Source organism: Antedon mediterranea, chromosome 6 (assembly GCF_964355755.1).
Source record: "Antedon mediterranea chromosome 6, ecAntMedi1.1, whole genome shotgun sequence".
NCBI classification, from domain to species: domain Eukaryota; kingdom Metazoa; phylum Echinodermata; class Crinoidea; order Comatulida; family Antedonidae; genus Antedon; species Antedon mediterranea.
Genome location: NC_092675.1, coordinates 6,540,599 through 6,562,171, shown reverse-complemented (window position 1 = coordinate 6,562,171; position 21,573 = coordinate 6,540,599). Strand labels below are relative to the sequence as shown.

General features: G+C 33.0%; 2 protein-coding genes across 3 annotated transcripts in view; one reads left to right on the top strand and one right to left on the bottom strand.

The window, feature by feature from the left end:
* Positions 1–1,089: 1,089 nt before the first annotated feature.
* On the bottom strand, positions 1,090–5,285 carry LOC140051490 (oligoribonuclease, mitochondrial-like). The gene is made up of 3 exons (XM_072096725.1): positions 4,926–5,285; positions 2,446–2,744; positions 1,090–1,828 (listed from the first exon to the last, which is right to left on the bottom strand). The coding sequence occupies exons 1-3, from the start codon at positions 5,163–5,165 to the stop codon at positions 1,699–1,701; spliced, it is 669 nt and encodes a 222-aa protein (XP_071952826.1). The 5' UTR covers positions 5,166–5,285; the 3' UTR covers positions 1,090–1,698.
* A 149-nt stretch (positions 5,286–5,434) lies between these two features.
* Positions 5,435–21,573, top strand: part of LOC140051134 (nucleoporin NDC1-like) — a 34,692-nt gene continuing 18,553 nt past the window's right edge. The window contains exons 1-14 of one of the 2 annotated variants that reach the window (XM_072096255.1): positions 5,435–5,532; positions 10,765–10,885; positions 11,063–11,164; positions 11,574–11,803; positions 12,529–12,594; positions 13,460–13,568; positions 14,572–14,753; positions 15,078–15,252; positions 15,664–15,822; positions 16,207–16,356; positions 16,934–17,083; positions 17,348–17,448; positions 18,263–18,426; positions 18,801–18,866. In XM_072096255.1, the coding sequence (XP_071952356.1) occupies positions 5,500–5,532; positions 10,765–10,885; positions 11,063–11,164; positions 11,574–11,803; positions 12,529–12,594; positions 13,460–13,568; positions 14,572–14,753; positions 15,078–15,252; positions 15,664–15,822; positions 16,207–16,356; positions 16,934–17,083; positions 17,348–17,448; positions 18,263–18,426; positions 18,801–18,864 (1,806 nt within the window). In that variant the 5' untranslated portion in view covers positions 5,435–5,499 and the 3' untranslated portion in view covers positions 18,865–18,866. Of the gene's footprint in view, positions 5,582–10,764; positions 10,886–11,062; positions 11,165–11,573; positions 11,804–12,528; positions 12,595–13,459; positions 13,569–14,571; positions 14,754–15,077; positions 15,253–15,663; positions 15,823–16,206; positions 16,357–16,933; positions 17,084–17,347; positions 17,449–18,262; positions 18,427–18,800; positions 20,777–21,573 lie in introns of those variants that run through there. The other variant, XM_072096256.1, reaches the window with a different exon arrangement.

Genomic DNA, 21,573 nt, shown 5'->3' with positions numbered 1-21,573 from the left:
ACCCCTAATGAAACGTCACAAAATAAACATGAATAATCATTAGTCATCCATAAGGTGTGACGTAAGAATTGAGCTAACTACAATTCGCTAATGCAAATGCTTTCTGTCGAGCCGTCTACTGTATGTAGTCGAGTGGATTAGACTATGGATGTACATGTCGATGTATGGGGTTCGAATCCCCTGAGCTACTTCTTTTAATTTATAGTGAGAGAGAGATTATTTAGAGAGTTAGATTTAGTTATATTTAGGAAGTAGCCCAGGCTATCTTTCACATGGGGTCCCCAACTTATGTACGAAAAAAAAAATAACGTAACGTACTCAATTAAGTATATTATTTTTTATTTTATTGAGTACATACTTGCCAAATATCCTTCATAATAAGGTGTATAAGATATCTACTTTTTACACAAACAGGTGTATTTCATAACAAAAACAAATAGCTAAATTGTTGTTGTTTACGTTCATTTTAGATTCATTCATTTTATGTTCAAAGTTTTACTAATTAAGTAGTCTAGTAATTAATCCTGCAAGCTTTCAGTTGAGAACATGTCCAGAAACACAAACCAAATGTACAGTATAGTATAGTATTTACAGTTTCTGAATGTTGCAATAAAAGAATAATACCATTTCAGTATTATTGTTATAAATAAATCTGCCGATATTAACAGTTTTTGGTGTTTCTTTTTTGTCAATAAGTTCAAACTATACATAGAAAAGTGAATAATGGTCTGGTCATGCTTATGCACTTGTCAATTGTATGACCCACCATACGACCCCGGGAGAGGTGCGTCATTTGTCCGATGTGCATCATACCTTATAAATACCATGACTCACCTGTGCGTAAAAAATATGACTTACCTTTAGGTGGCCATGACGCACCAATTTTGCAAATCAACCACGTTAAATTAAAACCCTTTACCATAGCTTTTTCTAAGATGTACATGTTTCATGGAAACATTTGTATCTACAGACTATTATATGTACAATCTTATGGGTTGAGTTTGCTAATGTTAAAAACTCTTCAGATTTTCCAGATAATTTACCAAAATGCAGGTTTTTTTTTATATTAAAAATAGCACTAGAAAACAATGAATGTCGATAAATTTATTGAATAATTTCAAACGTTATATTAACCAATTCATAAATCACTTACTATTGAGGATGATTAAAGAGACGTTTAAATAACTCGGTAAGTTTAACCAACCTGGTCATTATTCCTAAGGGAATCTCTCTAACCATGTATAGTACAGTATATTGACCGGGAAAACTGCAAAAAAAAGTGCAATAATAATAGACACATGCTATGTTATTGATAAGGCCCTGCGAAATAGATGACGTGGTTCTCGTCAGTCGCCTAGGTACAAAATTTGTTTATAATTTTATATTTGTTCACAAAAGATGATTTTCCGTAATTTTAAAGTGTAGGCCTAATAGGGTTTACTGTAGCTACGTTACCACAACTTGTAATGTGTGCACATATGATTAAAACCTTCTGATAAAAGATGACCAAAATATTGCACCAAAATTTTAAGAGGTGGTGACAAGAACAATATAATGTATTTCCCCTGGCCTAATTTATGGTCTGCTTTCAAATCCCTTTTTTTTTGTAGCACAGATCCTTACCCTGCTTATTATGACTAATATTATAGTATACAGTTTAATTTGATATGAATAAATTATATAAATAAACATTAAACATTATACTGGAGGTAGAAAGATGTTTTGTCGATAGTATTTCAGTTCCTTGATACTTTCCTTTATGTCATCCAATGCACGATGTGCGGCCATCTTGGAAGGGGCGGTACGTAATGCAGTCGGATACCATCGCCTAAAATATAAAAGAAAAATAATAGTTTAGCATACTTACTGTAGTGTAAGGAGAGGAAACTAAAGTTTTACAAATTAGAACAGAACAGTGAGTGGCCGAACTGTTAAGACAGTAATACGTAGCAATAACATCGGCAAGGGTTTGAGGCTCGCTCCATGGTTCTGGTGGTAGAACGAATCTTCTCGAATAAGGACTATAAACTGTATGTCCAGTGTACACATCTGGCTCATGTGCACTTTAAAGAACCTAGTACATCTTTCGAGATGAGTACTAGTACTAGTTCACACACAGCCATTGTCACAAACTCATCATATATATAGACTGGGCCCTCTGGGAGAACAGTCTTAGACTGAAGATGCAACCCTTGACCACATATCTATCTGTATTTTCATTTTGGTAAAGATCTTATAATTACTTTTTGAGTAATCCTGCTAACAAAAAAACAAACAGACAAACAAACACACACAAGCGATTGACTACATATACCTCCTTGGCAGAGGTAAATAAACACACAGTACAACTACAGCTGTTGCAGGATCACAAATTAGACTTAGACAAAGCCATGAAGTCAAGGAGCATTGCCATTAAGCTAAAGTTTTCAGACCATTCATACTAACCTGCATAATTCTTTCACTGTGCTGACATCTACAATACGATAGTGAAGATGATACATAAATTGTTTCATGTACTTCTCTAGAAATTTCTTGTCCACATGTATCGTATTTCCGGCAAGGGGACATTTCCCTGGGGGTGTGTGCTGCCGTATAAACCCCAACATTTGGTATTCGGCATTCTCTAAGCTGAGCGTACTTCTGCGAACCTCTTCCGTTAAGCCAGATTTCCCATGATGTTCCTTGCACCAATCATTCATATTTTCTAAGATATCTTCTGGTTGATGAATAATAAGATTTGGACCCTAAAACAATGGTAAATTTACATTTGGGTTAATTAAACTCAATCCAAGTACCATACTAACCTACTTTCATTTTAGGCACTGGCCGTGGAATGTTAAAATCACAGTACCCACCAAGCACAGGTGGATGTTGATGAATATTATTAGTCTTTTTTTTTTTTAATGTCCAAGAATTATTAGCAATTTTGGCAGTGGCTATTGAGGCAAATCAAGAGCCAAAACTGGTCCGGCCGGACAATATTTTTTTTGAGGGGGCCTCCTGTTAGTTAGTTAGTTCGTGTTTTATTATTATAATTAAATCAAGTTAGTAGGTTAGTAAAGTAGTGTAGTAGTACTCTACTATATTGTAGGTATATATATATATACAATATAGGCCTATTTATGATGGTGTGTGACCGAAACGGCCGCCGACTGAAACGGCCGCCAACATTTTCTATGGGACGCCAATACCGCCGCAGCTACAACAAGCCAATGCAGTATTATAAACGTACAGTAAAGCCTATGAAACCATGATGGAGAAAAAAAATAAATGAAACCAACCAATATATGTTTAAGAATAAAATCAAAGAATAAACGTATTTTTTAGTTAAGTTTTTATAAAAATAATGTTTATTATAATAATTCACCATTCTAAGCGCAATATAAATTTATTTAACGTATTCAAACAAATACTGTATCAATTATTGAAGTTGAAATAGGCAAAACAAATACAAATGTACTGTAATAATATTAATATATGTTATGTAGTAAAGCTATTTATATTGTTACTTATTAGGTCTATAGTAAATTCAATAACATATGAAATTGTGGAATAATATTCAAACATTCTAACGTGCAAATAAAGCACTTTAAATGAAGTTGTGTCCTATTGTTTTACTATTATGTGTATCAACAACACCTTCGCAGGGCTAATTGTTTTGAATTTATGTTAGATGTTAGCGCATTAACCGTGCCTAGTCACATTATCTGTGGAGCTCCGCGTATCGGCGTCATCTAACATTACATAAAGACAATAATCTATTATTTGCACAGAAATGCCACGCACTTTTTGGTGCTTGCGTTTTCCTTTAAAATGGAGTTTTTTCCAATTGAACATTACTTGTTATCAAATTATCAACACTAGATGGTCGTGCCCACAGATGGTTCTCGAATACATAATAGGCCTAATTTCAGCGTTAAAAAACTGGCGATTTCAAATGTACGTACCGCAGGACAATAATACATGTCGTGTACAGGAACGAATAAATAGACACTGTGATTTATGTACTCAACTAAAATTAGCACCCTATTACTTCCGAAAGAGAAACTTGTCACAAAATAAGACCAATTGTTTAAGTCAAATTTAAACAAACTTAATTTGTGTTTTGTATGTAACATTAGGGTTGAGGGATGGGGAAGAGGATGGGTGCAAAGAGGAACAATGTTAAAATATATTCTTATCCATTTAGTAACGAAATATTAATTGCTTTCATGTTTTACAAATAATATACCACTAAACACAGTAAAACATTGCGATGTAATACTTTGTTGAAACTGTCACCGTCCTAGTCGATTGAAATAGTAGGCCTACAGCACATGTAACGATACATCACTACCACGTGTATATGTTTATAATATAATGTAAAACAATTTGTGAAAACCACCTCTATTCGGGGAAAATCATAAATTCGATTTAATCGTCAATAAATATTAAATTATCTAACTAGTACTAGGAAGAATTTAGATTTTAATATAATAATAGTAATTGTTTATCATTTATTTTGTCAAATTCCAATTCTTTTCCTTACACTTTTACTGTATAGGCCTACATTTAAAAAATATATAAAAAACCCAACTATGTTTACACAACATTCATTATTATACGATAAACATAATAATACATAAATAATTAAAAAACATCTATCTGTTTAATATTTATTAAGTCACATACGTCTAAAGTCATTTCAATCTGAAAAAAAAGTAAAACAATTGTATTAAACCACACGTCGTTTTGTATGACAAACGGCACACGCGGCGTTTCATACATTTAATTGCGTTTCAATTGGCGGCCGTTTCAGTTGGCGGCCGTTTCGGCTGTAAAAACCTTTATGATGTATTGTTTGTGGTAACTGAAAAATCTGCCATACATATGGCTGATTAAAATATATATTTTCAAAAAAACTAAATTAGCGCCAAATTATGTACCTCAGCAACCATATTAAGGTTGTCATCTGTAATAAGACAAGCCATTTCAATGATATGACAGGTATCAATGTCTAGGCCTGTCATTTCCAGATCAACCCACACCAACCGGTTGCTCATCCCGTTGGTACCGCCGTAGTCTGCTGCGTTGTTTCCATGCTTGACCCATGTATTACTGCTAGCCGCCATGTTTCGCCGAATTAGTTTTTGCCCAAAATGAATAATTGATTCAAATAAATACATGTAAATACCATTAACTATTTAAAAACCATCACAGTTACATCTACCCTATATCGATATATAAGAGTAATGTAAATTGACGAAAATATTCCCTTTATTACCGTCCGGTGTCCGCCGTGTCGTCGTGCGGTGGGTGGGATGTGTGAGAGTGTGTGTTGTGTTTTGTACGTGTGAGCGGTGTTTTTTTTTGTGTCAAAAGTTTATGGAGAGAGGTGGCGCTGTTCTGCACATGGACAGAAAAAAAAATCAAAAACATTGTGCATGGGAGAATTGAACCGAACGCGGGTAAATCAAGTTGTTTCCTGATTTTCTTATTTTATTTCTTCTGCAAATCATAATGGCTTTTTCAACGCACTGGTTTATGAAGGAGGTAATAACATTGTGAACAAAATAATCCTTAAAAATATGAAATACGTACGGTAGGTGAATAGTTTATATGCCTAGGCTAGGCCTCTATAAGTCAAGTCAGGCCGAATACCGTCGTGTTCGGCCGCCAACGAGTTCGGCCGCATGTATTTAGTATGGAACGCCAGGCTTGCTTGCATTGTTTATATTAAATGCATTGTTTAGATTGGCGATGTCCGTGGCTTATTCCATTAAAAAAATAGGGGTGCATTGCTTTACCGATTTTTCTCTACATTTGTATTGTATATATTACGATTTCTTTTCAGATACAGTTAGATTCATCACAGATAGAGAAAAATGAAAATTATTTTATTATATACAATCTTAACACATTTATTATCAATTCCTGTATTTTTATTTAGACATGTTATAAGTTTGAGAATTTACGAACGAATTAACTTAGCTACCATATTTTATAAATAAACATATAATATAACATTTATATTTATAATTGTTTTTTTCATATATAACCACTAGCATGCATTAAAATTATGTGTTGGAGAGACACACCTTACCGGTGACAGCGTTTGTTTAATGCTTTTGTCTTTCCTCGGCCTCGTGTCTTGTTTTTCATATATACTGTATATATATATTTTTATGTTTTTTTTGTAATTATTATTTTATGTTTATTGCCGAAATGAATAAAATAAAAAAATAAAAATAAAATAAATTGACTTTATTACTAGTAATAACATGTTATATTACAAAACTACTTAACTAATAAGTAATATAGTTTGCAAATATTTTAAAATGTAACAATGAAACAATATCTTTTTTAATGTTTATTACTAACATACGATTTTTACTAATATCTTACTTCTTTACATACATTAAAATTGACTTTATTTCTAGCAATAACATGTTATATTACAAAAGTTCTTAACTAACGTATTTTGCAAATAGTTTAAAATTATATTTAATGTTTATTACTAACATAAGAGTTTTTACTAATTTTTTAACTAACATACATACATTAGCACTATTCAACGCGAGCAGCGCATCGCGAGTAATAAGTTTACTCGCGGCAAGCATTTTGAGAACGTACACTACGTTGGCCCTCGCGGTACTCATCCCACAATGTTTCAACTCCATTCTTCTCCAACACTGTTGCTTTGCACGTCACATTCTTGTTTCTGAGAAAACATCTCCATGTTGTATTTGCCCGTCTTTTATCAATCTTCTCTGTATATTGGTACCCATGACTGTCTACAAGCGAGTCCTGAAACAACAGAAGGTTAAGTTGGTTTTCACAAGAAATGCGATAATAAAAAAAAAATTACAAAGAATAGATTATAAATATTTTAAGAACTTACATTCCCACGTTTTGTTGTTCCTGCTAATCGCCGATAAGTAACGATGTCATCATCAACAGCAGGCATCACTGGTATTGGTTGTGGTTCAGGGTAAAGATTCAGTACCTCTTCTTCTATGAACGATTGGTTCCAAAAAGTCGCCAAGGTCGGCTGCAAAAATCTCCAGTTGCGGCACCGGTTGGACGTTGTTTTCTGGAGCACATTCTCTACTGTATGTCTAATCAATAAAACCCTCTTCGACGGCTAACCTGTACGCTGCTCCTCTTTTCACTCCTGAGTCACACCGACGATGTTGCCATCTCTGACACTCTTCGCAAAACGGTCCTTCTTGCTGTTCCGTTACGGGTTCGCGACATTCAATACAATCGTTCATGGTTCGTAGATAATCAGTAAAAGTGTAGTTAACAATTCAGATGGCAATTCCACCCGATTCTGCTACTGTCCACAGGTGCTATCTGTAAAACTATAGCAGAATCGGGTGGCAATTCAGAAATAAGTAATATTCTCTAAAATGAGGTTCTCTTATAAAGATGCGCGCACTCCGGTTATTGTTTTACCGATTACAAAAAAAGAATCCTTAAATGTACCGAATTTTGTGTGTGTGTATTGTGTGACGGTAAACGCCTAACTTAAAAGCGTTATTAAAAAATAATGGTCATTGTTTAGCCAAACTTTGCGCTTTTTGTAGGTGACTATACTTTTAAACTTTAACTTTAGAGGCCTAACTGTAATAAATCAAACCAAAATGAATAACGATGCATCACACAAAATTATATATTTACAAAATTTCCTTTTTCATGTAACACTACGATGAAATCAAACAAACAACTGGCTTTTTTAAGTCTTTTTACTAATTTTTGTAATAACTAGTGAATCACGTTATGAAATTAGACATTATACAGCAAAGTTTCGATGTTATACTTAGATCACTTACCCTACTTTTTTTATGTGAGATTATACAGTCATAAATATCTGACGTTTTATTATTAACTAAGTACAACAAAATGTTATTTATAAATCAAATTAAATGAGATTTAATGTGTATTTTGTGATATTGAACATAAAATCATGCTTTCTTTTTTCTTATACAGTATAAAGATTGAATTATAAATAATGACATAAGAAAATGAAATGACTGAAAGGAATGCAAGTTATATACAGTACTGTCATTAGATTAATTTAAGGATATGCACTTCTATAAGTTATAATGAAAAAGAGTGTGTGTACTTTAAAAATAAATATTATTAACTTTTAATTATGTTTTTCTTCATGTATCGTTGTTGTTACTGTATATCAATGTCGGTGAAGTTTGCCACATATAATTTGTACATTTGAAAATCAGAATCAGTAATGTATACCACAACTTAATAACATTTATTTTTACAAATACTGTACAGAGTAAAATAAATATAAAACCAATAATGAACATATTATATTAACATAACGTTAAGAAAAGAAATGTAAGTGAAAACGGACGCAACAACAATAATAAGCAAGGTTTTTTATTTATTTAAATTGTTCTTGCAGTTAACAAACTGAATTACAACAATCGTGACAATTTATAAAAATAGTAAATATTGGATAAATAACATAATAAAATGTAACATTAATATTAACATCTCCATTAATCACATACAACAAGCAAGCTAGCTTCCCTCTAATTATTAAAAACATAAAATAATTCACCATTATTTTTATATTTAACTTTGCTGTTAATAACACTTCAACAAATTGAAGACACGAAACGTAACACATTTCATTGTTATGTTAATAAAAAACAACCATGCTACACCACCTTCATTGTCTAAGATGGAATTCAAGACACTCCCTCATTGTTTTAAAACAATAGCAGTAGTAGCCTTTTCAGAGTTTTCGCAATCCAATGTTGGTAGGTTTTACTGTGGAACTGTATAATCCTGAAATAATTCAAGCCTTACTAAATATGAATTTTTCAAAAAATCGCTTTAAAAAAGGAATTTCGAAATACTGTAATGTTATTTCCTCCTATTTTCTTATGAAGGCATGGGCTTATTTAAGTATTGTTGATAGTATACAATAATTATTAGACATACAATAGGCCTATATAACCAGAGTTTTAAAATACTTAATGTATTATTAACTGATTTAATGGTCATTTCTGTTTTTATTAGAACACATTAGGCCTGCAAGAGTAAATGTACAAGACACAAGTACAAGTTTATTGCCCGTTTAAGATTATTATTATAATAATAAACGTATATCTAAATCATTTAAAATAGGTTCAAATATATCCACACCACAGCATTCTAAATAATACTTATATCACAGAAAGTAATATGATAATACGCCGTACATTTTATGTCGGTCAATTTCGATCGATCACGTTAGAATGCACCCACATTTTTAGAATGGAATAACCCAATGAAAAGACCAGCAGAACAAACGGAAGTTGATGCATAGTTGGCGCTCCATACATAGCGCCTTATATGGGCATTCAAAACATTGCGGCCGAAACCGTTTGCGGCCGAACACGATGTACACCAGTCAGGCCTAGGGCCAGCCTAGGCCTAGGCCTAGCTAGCTAGGCCTCCTAGGTGGTCAGTTAATGAAGATTGCTTGCCGAGCTGAGTGGGTGTCGCAGGCAGGAATGCACTGCGCTTGAAGGAAGTCCATAGTATAAAAGGGGGCCTAGCCATAAGATTATTGCTCCATAATTGTTTTGGCCATAAACATGATGATAAACACCTGTTTCTCTCTCTCTGATTTTATTTCTTTTTAATCCTTCTTTCTTTGTTGACCTACTACGGTACTGTATATTTATATAAATACAAAGGCAAATTACTGAAAAAATGACAATGCTGTGTGGGTATCAGTGGCTGGATCTCAATGGAGATACAAAAAAAAAAGCGAAAAGCTAAATCAAAACGATAAGTAAAACAGCCAGAAAAGTTAGCAGAGCTTTCGGGCAACACTAGCCCTTCATTGCAAGTGAAGGAATTTGGATAACGTCATAAAGGGTGACGATACCTGACACGTTTCTCGGACAGGCTACGTAATATATATTTATTTTTTATTTCTTTGTTGATTTTGTGTTTTTATAGTTTATTTTGTATTTACTGTTTGTATTGTTTGAGGGTCCCTAATGATCAGCTGATGCTGGATGGACCACCCTCATAAAATATTGTTGAAATAAAAATAAATGATGATGAGGCAGTGAAAAAAAAAAAATTATGAAATATAAAGGCCTAGGCCTAAATAAATACATTACTAGCCTATAGTATCTATTTTATTATTTAGTTAATGCACCTGTCAATTGTATGACCTACTATACGACCCCCGGGAGAGGTGCGTCATGGGTGCATCATTTACAAATAATTACTGACGCAGGGGTGCGTAAAAAAACCTAGAAGGTACGTTGCATCAATGAACGATGTTGTGTTGTGTCAATGTCCGTCACTTTACCACTAAAAATATCATAAAAAACATGGTCACAGTGCGTCAAAATGGTCACATTTTTTACGCACAGGTGCATCGTGGTATTCATAAGGTATGACGCACATCGGACAAATGACACACCTCTCGTATTGTGGGTCATGCAATTGACAAGTGCATAATATTATCTCTATTCTAGCCTAAGGCTTAGTTTCAGTTTTTCAATTTACTTTTCATTTTAATATAATAAACAATAACAAACAACAAAAACTAGAAGGTTAAGCCTAGATCTATTAATATTATTTAATTATATTAAATAAACAATGTTATAATTAATTTCTAAACAAGATCAGGAAGCACACAACATACAAAGGGACAAATACTAGAGAGTATTACTAGCCTAGACTGAATCTTATCAATGTACCACCAATATTATAATTGTAGCTTATCATCCATCAAATATTGTCTTGCAGGATTATTTATGGAGGAGTTGTGCAAGTTTTGCCTGGATGACCATGCTGCTGCCATTCTTTGCTGCTGTTTACAGCCTTCTGTTAGCTTTTGACCCATTACATCCAATTACATGGCTCTCAGGTAATAATTTAAAGACATAATTTATTTTGGTATAGAAAAACTTTACTATCCCCACTGCACAATCGTCAAACCCCATTCAACAGCCATTTCTTGTTTGATTTATGCTTATGTACAATATAACATATTACAATACAATTTTTATTTTTAATCTTCAAATATTTTTTAATTTTTTGACAGAGTGGATTTTCTTCATATTTTCTTTCAAGATGATAGGAATGGTGACAATTCTTATAATGTCATGTTTGTTTGTGACATTTCTTAATGTCCGACATATTACAGGTAAATTAATAAATTATATCAAAATATATTTTGTTGGATCACAAATAGCTTATAACTTTTACTCACACAATATATAATATTGATAAAATACCTAAATTTATCTATTTTTATTTATTTTTTTTTGTGGAATAAACTCCATAAATTATTGTTATTACGGAGCAACATTCGGAACAACCTATGCATTGATTTGTCGCTAGTCGTCGCCTTGGAATGTCAAGATTGGATTGGATTTGGATTGAGGAAGAATAAAGCCAAACTTCCCCATGCACTTCATAGTCATCTCAAATCGAACCCTCCCTATTATAAGAACAAATTATCAAAGTTATTCCTCAAAAATAAATTACTGCCCCTCTGTGAACTATTCGCTATGTTCTCCAATTTTTTTTTTTTTAATAATGCTTCTTTTTAGTCATACCAGTAATAAGAAGAAATCGATTATCATTTCTGTTGGACCTGATTGAGCCAATGCATGCTTTACAGATTTGTGCTATTACACTCTACTCAGCTCTCACAGCCTGGTTTATTTCGGCCCAGTTAGGTACAAAGTACAGTACCTTAATTGATAATTGCCCTGCTCACATACAAGGACTATGTTTAAATGAAAAGCATGTCGTAGTTGTCATTCATTCAGGTTTTATTGTAAGTATGATTTATAATTATTACTTGGCAAAATATTATTTTTACTTGGCAAAATATTTTTTTGCTAAATATAGTACTTGCTTTGTTTGGTTGTTAGCACGATAGTGTCTATAATTTTTAAATTATTATTCTGAGCATTTCGGTGTAAATAGGTATACAGTCAACTCTCCCAATACCGGACACCTTTGGGCCGGCCAAATAAGTCTGGTTTTCCGGAAAGTCTGGTATTCGGAATGTGTTTTTAATGGTAAAAATAAATTTGGGACCTTTTGGTCCTCAAAAAAAGTCTGGTATTGGGAGAGTTTCAGGTTTTCAGAGAGTCCGGTATTGGGAGAGTTGACTGTATACTTACAGAACATGCCTATATTGAAATTTAAGAAAATCGGTTCATTAATAACTTCACAAATAAAAAAAGAAAATTTTGTATTCTTTTAAAGTGGGCCGAAATATCAACATGCGCCCTCTATGGCAATAGTTTGCTCAGTTTCTTAGTGCTTTCATTTATTTATTATTACACATAAGTGTATCCTTGCCATTTGATTGGTTAACTTTGTATTACTTGCCGTGTTATTCAATATTCTATTTAATTGTTCTATTCAGATTATTTAAATGCTAAACTGTTCTACTCTATGGCCAAACTAGTAGAGCTGACTTACAGTACCACTAGATTTGTGATAATAGTTACATATGATTTTAACTGCGTTTTTTTTTTTTTATATTCATAGGGTTTCATATTTGCTGTACAGTTCTTTCTACAGCATGAATATGTTATGGACTTCAGTCCTGTTCAGGTATGTTCAGGCGTGTGGCGCAGTGTTCGGGCGTGTGGCGCAGTGTTCGGGCATGTGGCGCAGTGTTCGGGCGTGTGACGTTCGACTATTGATCGTGAGATCAAGGTTCAAATTCAACTCTCGCCACATTGCTTGTATCCTTAGGCAAGATACTTTATTTACGTTTGCCTCCACTCAGGTGTATAAATGGGAACCCGGTTAGATCAAGACACAAATTTGCGCTGATTACTAGCTGCATTATTGGAGTATGTTTCCATACTTGTTTGATAAAAAAAAATTACTAGGGTAATAATGTTCAGCGCTTAGAGGTTTCACAAAATTAGGTGCTATATAAATCCAGGATGTTATTATATTATGTATTTCAGACATTTTTTAATGATATTATTATAGTCCACTCTCCCAATAATCTCTGAAACTGGAAACTCAAAACAAAACCAGACTTTTCTTGAGGTTCAAATGGGTCCCAAATTCATTTTATCATTCTGAAAACCAGACATATTACGCCACCCCAAAGGTGTCTGGTATTGGGAGAGTTGACTGTATTAATACTATAAAGATAGATTTTTTAATTAATATTTTCACGCATTTGTTATTGTCTTAGATAATGACCGTCTGGGATCTTTAAAAAATGTAATCCAGAGAACACCTATTTCAAGACACCCCATTAAGGGGACATTTTTCTGTGAACACACAAGGGGCTATGTATGTTTTATCACAAATGTCCCATTAAGGGACACTTGGTTTGGGTTTGGAATCCTTTGAGTTCTACTGTTTTTGAGTTTGTGTTATAAATGCATTGAATTTATTGAAAATTTTTATTTAAGGCCACACCAAAATATATATTTTTTTTATTTTCTTAAAACAGCAGAGAAAGTTTTGCAAAGTTCGAGACTTCATCTATCCTAACTTGATCAAGTGTGGAATTGCGTCGATGAAACATACTCTCTACTTTTATTTATCATACTTTTTCTTAGGTGAGACTCAGATCTGATTTGTTTGTATTGTCTCAGCAGGTTTGCCACTATTAAAATTGTTTGTACAAATTGCACATTTGAACATATCCAATAATATTTTAATTACTATTTGTGTCATATGTTGGCAATATTGTGCATTCATTTGTTGTAAGACAATGGCTGTGTGTCACACGGGTAAATTATAATTATATATTCTAAAACATATCACAAAGCGTAATTGCACGCCAACTCATGGCCTAGCAGTAACGCTTAAACAAAAGTAATAATAAAAGTTGTTTAGTATAATCCAAAACAATGGGAGAAATTGCACTTTAGTGGGGACAAGAGATCATTTGAAATTGATTTTTGTTTCTATCTTAGTGTCTTGTACAGTGCTTAGAAGTTTCACAACATTAGGCACTTTATAAATCACTTCTAATGGTTTACTTAAATTGAAGTTCACCTTGTTATCTTTAATTTTGAATTTTTTTTTTTTATTTCTTTGTTTGGTAATCATTGTTTTCCTCATCCAATTATTTATATATGAATGTGACTTTTAATTATTTATCGCCGTGGCTAAATATATATCCATATTTCTAAAAATTAAAGGTACAGTAATTATAGAGGGCGCTGCCATTTGCTAAAGGTACGGTCAAATTGTATTCCTACAACTAGTACCTAAATATAAAACTCATTCCTAAATATTAAAACTTGTTTCTAAATATTAAAACTCATTCCTAAATATTAAAAACCTAACCCTCTGAATAATCTCTCTTAAAATTAAAACTAAAAAAAATATTTCAAGTAACAAATCAAACATACAAGCCCTTAAGCCATAGCCTGATCACAAGCCCACTAAGCCACACAGCTGGCTTGCTGAAAACCATTGCCATTTGATTAACATCTATCTTACATAGTGCCCTCTATAATTACATTACCTTACGTTTTAGAAGAATGGATATGGTACCGTATCTTTAGCCATTACGTTTATTTATTTTATGTTGAATTACTATTTATTTTTAAGGTTGTTTTGTTAAGTCATGTCTCCTAAGCGCTTTACAACTTAATGGAACCATGGACACACCTCTTAATTCTTTACATGGATTTGTGCAATTTTCTTTATTGTGGAAACTTTGGCTAGTGGCTACTGGTTTCACATTTGTCTGGAAACTTGGTGTTTATTTATTTAAGATATATAATTCAGAGGTAAGAATATAATAAGCACTTTATTTAATTACATTCTGTATGATATCTGAGATCAAGAGGTCAAGATCATTCATAGTTTCGGGAAACTTATAGAATGGTTATCCATATGGATAATTTAAATATCTAATATATCAATTTTTCCTTTTTTTAATTGTCACGATTGTTGTAATTCAGTTTTTTTTAACTGCAAGAACAATTGAAATAAATAAACCTTGATTATTATTATTATTAAATTTTTACTGTACATAAATGGTGATGAATTTATTAGCTAAAATCATATTTATATTTTGTGTATTTTTATACTTGCATTCTTTTCCAATTTAGTCTTATCCCTTCCTTATTGACACTCCATATGCTGAACAGTTGGAGAGATGCCTCCATTCCGTAATGTCTACACGAGCGCCCTCTTTAGTACGACACCTTGCGTTCTTGGATCTTAGCCTCCTGTCAAGGCATGATGTAAAAAAGCGTATTGAGGTGTTTTCACTCAGCCAACCAGGTGAGATGTACTTTAATTAGATTCAATAAGTGTTACCACAACGTTTTAAGTTGGAATTTGTTGAAAAGACTTGTTAAAGAGCAGATTAACAGTAAAAACCTCTATTAAGGGGCGGACACCTTCGGGACCCAACAAAGTGTTCTCTTATTACGATTTTACCTTGAATAAAGGTTGGTTGTAGTGTTTAAAATGTATTTTCCCTCATTTGTTTCACAGGAAAGTGTCCCATTAATGGAGGTGTGTCCCAAAGTAGGCTTCTTCTACAAATTACATTGAAAAGAATGTTTTATTTCAGTTTTTTTATCATATAATCACCATCAATGTCAGATTCCATATCCCACCCCCACTCCTTTTCAAGTATATTTGGTATAAAATTAAAGATAACTCTAAATTCAACTTTTTTTTTTCAAGGTCATCACAGTCACAACTGGAACCGTATTTCAGCTGAATGCCTATCAACTGTGTACTGCTTGACCAATCAGCTAACAGCTTATAATCAGAAGGTGATGATAACAGGAGCGTCTAACGGTGAGAGCATAAATTCAGCGAAACAGACAGATATTTCACAAGGTAAAGGCAAATCAACATTTGACTACAATTCGCTAATGCAAATATATTCCATTGATGTGTGTGTTCGAATCCCTACAAAATTATTTGTTTTACTTCATATAGTGAGAAAGACATAATTATATTTGTAAAACTCTGTCTACACTATCAAACTAGTTTGACAAAAAAAAGTGTGATGTGCCTAAATATGGTAGTGACAACATCATGTCTATATATGGGCACATCACATTTTGTTTTCACATAAGTTAAAAAGCTTTAGGATAAAATGGAATGAATATTTTCATTAATGAAATGTACTATTTTCACCTCATGAAATTATAATTGTATATTGCGCTCATAAACGTTCATTATTTGTATTAAGTCAAATAAATAATTTGTTCTCTGTAGGTACTCCACAGACACCACGTTATCGCACTGTGCAATCCTTAGGACCAGATATTGTACAATCTCCATATTCATCATTTACCCAGAAATCATTGCACCCTCCACGACGCGGACAGAATGGTCAACTGAAAGTAGTACAGGTTACAAAATCTTGTAAGAAATACAATTATTTTTAAGCTTGACCCAATATTATTTGTTGGGGTTGTTTGTTTTTGTTTACTCATTATATTAGGATTCTTTTTAAATCTTTTTTTTTCACTTTGGGATTTTTTTCATCTTTACCGTTCCATACACACATTCTTTGAAACACCTGTTTAACATCAATAACAATTTGTTAAACGGCGATTGTATAAGTATAGTATTCTACTACTTGTGTAGCAACCTATGTACATTTTCTATAAACTACATTCATCAACATTTAGAAACTGAAGAAATTCGGATTAGGCCCTCAACCCACACAGTGCAGAGCCTACCATGATCAACACTCTCAAATAGGGTACCAAGTGTTTTTTATTGCGGATATGTACATTGTATGTACATGGGACCAACAGCTTTACATCCCATCCAAAAGACAAAACAATGAGAGTAATGCGTTTTCTAAGGACACAAGCAATATGGCCCAGACAGGTCTTGAATCCATGTCTCTCACATGCTAGTCCAGTGTACTTCTAACCATTACACCATATCCCTCTCACATGTATGTAACACGTATACATCTTTTCTTCTGCAGATGTAAAAAATTGGTTTGAAACAGCTTCAACAAATTGGATTGAGGTCCTAAAACACCTTCAGATTGTAGTGTACTTAACCAACACATTCCCAGACTTTGATCAAGGAATGGTATTTCGTGAAAGCCAACTTCAGCAATGGGCCTTAGAAGGTATAGCTTTCACATACACATATTTAAAGCTCTGTCTACACTATCAAACTTTATGTGATGTTTCCATATATGGACAATCATGATGATGTCATATCACTACCATATTTAAGCATATCACTACCATATTTGGGCACATCTCACCTTTTTGTCAAACTAGTTTGATAGTGTAGACAGGGGGCAAAATCTAAATTTAATTTAGGATCAAGATATTCCACAAGAATTAAAAGTGTTTAACCTGTATGTAATACTGTATTTCTATTTCAGGATTATCAAATCTAGTAGTAGCATCTTATGATGAAGATACATTCGGTGTTGTCCAGCAGTCGTTACCGGACGTAATATCTGCTTTGTTTGGTCTGCATTCGGTGAGTTTCGCATCCATGCCATGTTGACTCAATGTAGCCATGGATGGGTGAACATTTTCAATGTTACGTCATTTTGTGGAAATGAAAGTTATGTATTATATTCTTCAGGTTGTGTTGATGATATGTAAGCTATATCGCTTACATACCATTACCTTAGACCCCTTTTGGTTAACTAAAACAAGGCCATATACATGGCTGCAGTGGTGTGCTCAAATTTGAGTTATTGTTTAGTGATCAACTGACCAACATAGTGAGTTGCTGACACATTTCCACCTTTAGTTACAAAACACACACAATATACATCAGCTTATATGCTACACATTGGAAAGCACCTAGCATACCCATTGTTTACTATGGATACCAGAAATTTGTTTAAATAGCACCCTCTATGTTTGGATATATTTCTTAATAAATATAGCACCCCATATGGTTTTGCCAAGCTTTTATAAAGTCTGCCAATATTTCACTTTTCTAAGTTGGAACCTCTGAAAGTCTTGATTTTTAATGCTTAGTTTATTATATTATTAACATAATCATTATTATCATCATCATCATTAGTATTATTATCATCATCATTATCCTTATTATCATTATCATCAACATTATTATCATAATCATCATCAACATTATTATCATAATCATCATTATTATCATAATTATCATCATAATTATCATTATTATTATCATCATAATATTATCATCATCGTCAGTATCATCATGAATAACGATTGACATGTAGATTTGATAAAATTGTAATTACACTAACAACAGACTACAGATAAAACAGTTCATATTTTGCTTTTATTTTTAAAAGGCTTTGTGTAAATACACCAAGTTAAATCAAAGACCAACTTCCATACACACTAAAAGTACAATATCAGAACAAGACACGGCGGTATACAAGTTACAGAATTCTGTGATGGAGGCGTTAAAGACGGCAATCCATCGTATTGTGGCCAGATTCGGACAGCATCTCAAGTAAGAGAATTATTTTTATTAATACATTAAGTTGTATAAACATATTTAGACAATCGCAAACTATAATCAGAAATAATTGCCCTAATTAGACTGGCATTTATTAATATTTTCAATACAGTTAAGAGGTGAGGCTTTATTTATCAACCAATTTTTTAAAAAAAATTGTTAATACCTTATATATTTTCTTAGGTTATATTGAAAAGTGGCTCAAACTCACTGACTTAAAACAAAGTTAAGTTCCGAGATATCTGACCCCTTCTTTTCAACTATTTTCAGATCTGTGCACCATGATAACAATTTTCATATATACAACCCACCATAATTTAATTTCCAATAGCATTGGATAAGTTATTAGTATTTATCTTGTTTTTTAGGGGAATTCAACTTTCAACAGAAGATCAACGAAAATTATCACAATTCTTCAACTACATTGAATAAAGGTGAAATATTTTGGCTTATCTGAGGGTATTAAATATTTTAGCATATATCGAGCATATAAGTTGAAAATTGCTTTATTTGTTATCAGGACAAGCGGCCATTAATGGTTATTTCTTTTTTTTTCTATTAAAATCTGCAGTTTAATCATGTTTATAATTACTACTCAAAAGTTAAAATGTGGTGGGGGTGGGGGTGCACTGTAAAAGATTTTGTTTCTCACATGGACTTTTTAAATTAAATCTTTTGCCATTCACCCCATCTTGTAATGACTGTCGATTAGAAACCTTTCAAGTATTAAGATATAATAATTAGCATATAAATAAATACTAGAATTTGATTTGTCAAAATGGCATCACATATGTAGCCCTCCATAGAATCATTACATTGATCACTATAAGCAACTTTGATAACGCTAGAAGGCGAAGTTGAATTAGGACAAAAATGTCCATCTAGGCACTAGCACAGTCATGTAAATTTGCATCGTCGCGCTAGCTTCAGGCCTAGATAGAACTTTTTGTCCCAATTGACCTTGTAAATATGTCGCCCTCTGGAGTTATCAAAGTCGCTTATTGGGGGAGATAAAAGGTCACATTTGTATATAGGCCTATTCTAACTTATGCTCAAAATAATTTATACTGTGCAAGCCTATGTTATTGTTTCTTCAAAGTTATGTTTAAAAAATGACACAAAAAAAATTTACAAAATAAGAGTGATTTTGCTCAACTTTGCGAGCTGTCATAGTTGATTGTAAAATGTACATTCAAAGACAAACAATAGCCAATCATAATCAAGATATTACATTAAATGTTATAGAAAAAACTTTTCTTCATTTCTGACACTGAACTAATTTCAGGAATGACTGTCTTATTATTTTGTTCCGCCAACCATATACGAAAGGATTCATGCAAGAATTTGCTACTAATATCAACATAGTGGCTTGCCAAATGTACGATAAGGATTCGTCATTAACCTCTTTCAGTTTCATGATTCCAAAAGGCATATATGTTAGACAGAACATAACAAACAAAATGAAATATGTTTTAAACATAGCAATGTCAGGATTTCTTTCGTTTTCCACGTGTATTCGTTTTTTGTAAACATGCTTAAAAAGTAGTCCGTAGAACGCAACACTTAGAGTAAAACAAAATCCCACAGTGCTAGTCAAACCGCTAACTGCAGCCCCACTTCTGCTAGCATATGCACACATCAGTATTCCCTTATGGAATTCTATATTAAAATTGTTGAAGTTAGGAAGAATAACTGTAGCTATACATGCTATCCAAGTAAACATGACCATGCCAATACTTGTAACACTTGTAAATAATTTAACATAGCGATTTTTGTAAACAACATATACAAATCGACTAAAAGAGATAAGTACAATTGTATAAATAGATGAAATTGTTGCAATAGATAACATGATGCCATTTATGGTACAGTAAAGATCAGAAAATACACATCGTTTATAAATTAAAGAAGCAACCCACCCTGGGCATATTACACCAGTGGTTAGTAGGTCACTTACTGCTAGATTAATAATAAAATAGTTGACAGTTTTCATCCTTAGTGATTTCTTAGTGAGGATACTGAAAATGGTGAACATGTTTCCGCCAGTACCCACAATACTCAAACTTGCAACACAGAGCACCATCAAGACTTGTTGAATTTTATCGACGGTGACTAGAAAGCTCATTTTTGAAATCTGAAATATGTATCTTATGTATCTCCGGTGACTAGAAAGCTCATTTTTGAAATATGTATATTATGTATCTCCGGTGACTAGAAAGCTCATTTTTGAAATCTGAAATATGTATATTATGTTACTGCAAACATTTATATTTCACGATGATAGACCATGTCTGAAAACGAGAAAATATATATAGAGTACTTACGATTGTCTTGTTTTATGGAAGTGGGCTGCTCTACTTTGTTATGTTTTTAGAAACTCTTCTGATTTTTTGTCTGCCGCGACAACTAACATACTATTTTTGTAAGATCGTGACAACTACCATAGGCTACTAATGTGAGATCGCGACAAATACTATAGGCTACTAATGTAAGATCGCGACAACTAACAGACTATTTTTGTAAGATCGTGACAACTACCATAGGCTACTAATGTGAGATTGCGACAAATACTATAGGCTACTAATGTAAGATCGTGACAACTAACATAGGCTACTTCTGTGAGATCGTGACACATACTATAGGCTACTTCTGTGAGATCGTGACAAATACTATAGGCTACTAATGTAAGATCGCGACAACTAACATTGGCTACTTCTGTGAGATCGTGACAACTAACATAGGCTACTAATGTGAGATCGTGACAACTAACATAGGCTACTAATGTAAGATCGCGACAACTAACATAGTCTACTAATGTGAGATCGTGACAACTAACATAGGCTACTAATGTAAGATCGCGACAACTAACATAGTCTACTAATGTGAGATCGTGACAACTAACATAGGCTACTAATGTGAGATCGCGACAACTAACATAGTCTACTAATGTGAGATCGTGACAACTAACATAGGCTACTAATGTAAGATCGCGACAACTAACATAGTCTACTAATGTGAGATCGCGACAACTAACATAGTCTACTAATGTGAGATCGTGACAACTACCATAGGCTACTAATGTGAGATCGCGACAAATACTATAGGCTACTAATGTAAGATCGCGACAACTAATAGACTATT

Coding starts and splice junctions, on each gene's coding strand:
- LOC140051490 (XM_072096725.1), bottom strand. CDS start 5,165: ATGTATTTATTTGAATCAATTATTCATTTTGGGCAAAAACTAATTCGG. Junction 2,745..4,925: donor ACCTTAATATGGTTGCTGAG/GTACATAATTTG, acceptor CCATTGTTTTAG/GGTCCAAATCTTATTATTCA. Junction 1,829..2,445: donor ACAGTGAAAGAATTATGCAG/GTTAGTATGAAT, acceptor TTTATATTTTAG/GCGATGGTATCCGACTGCAT.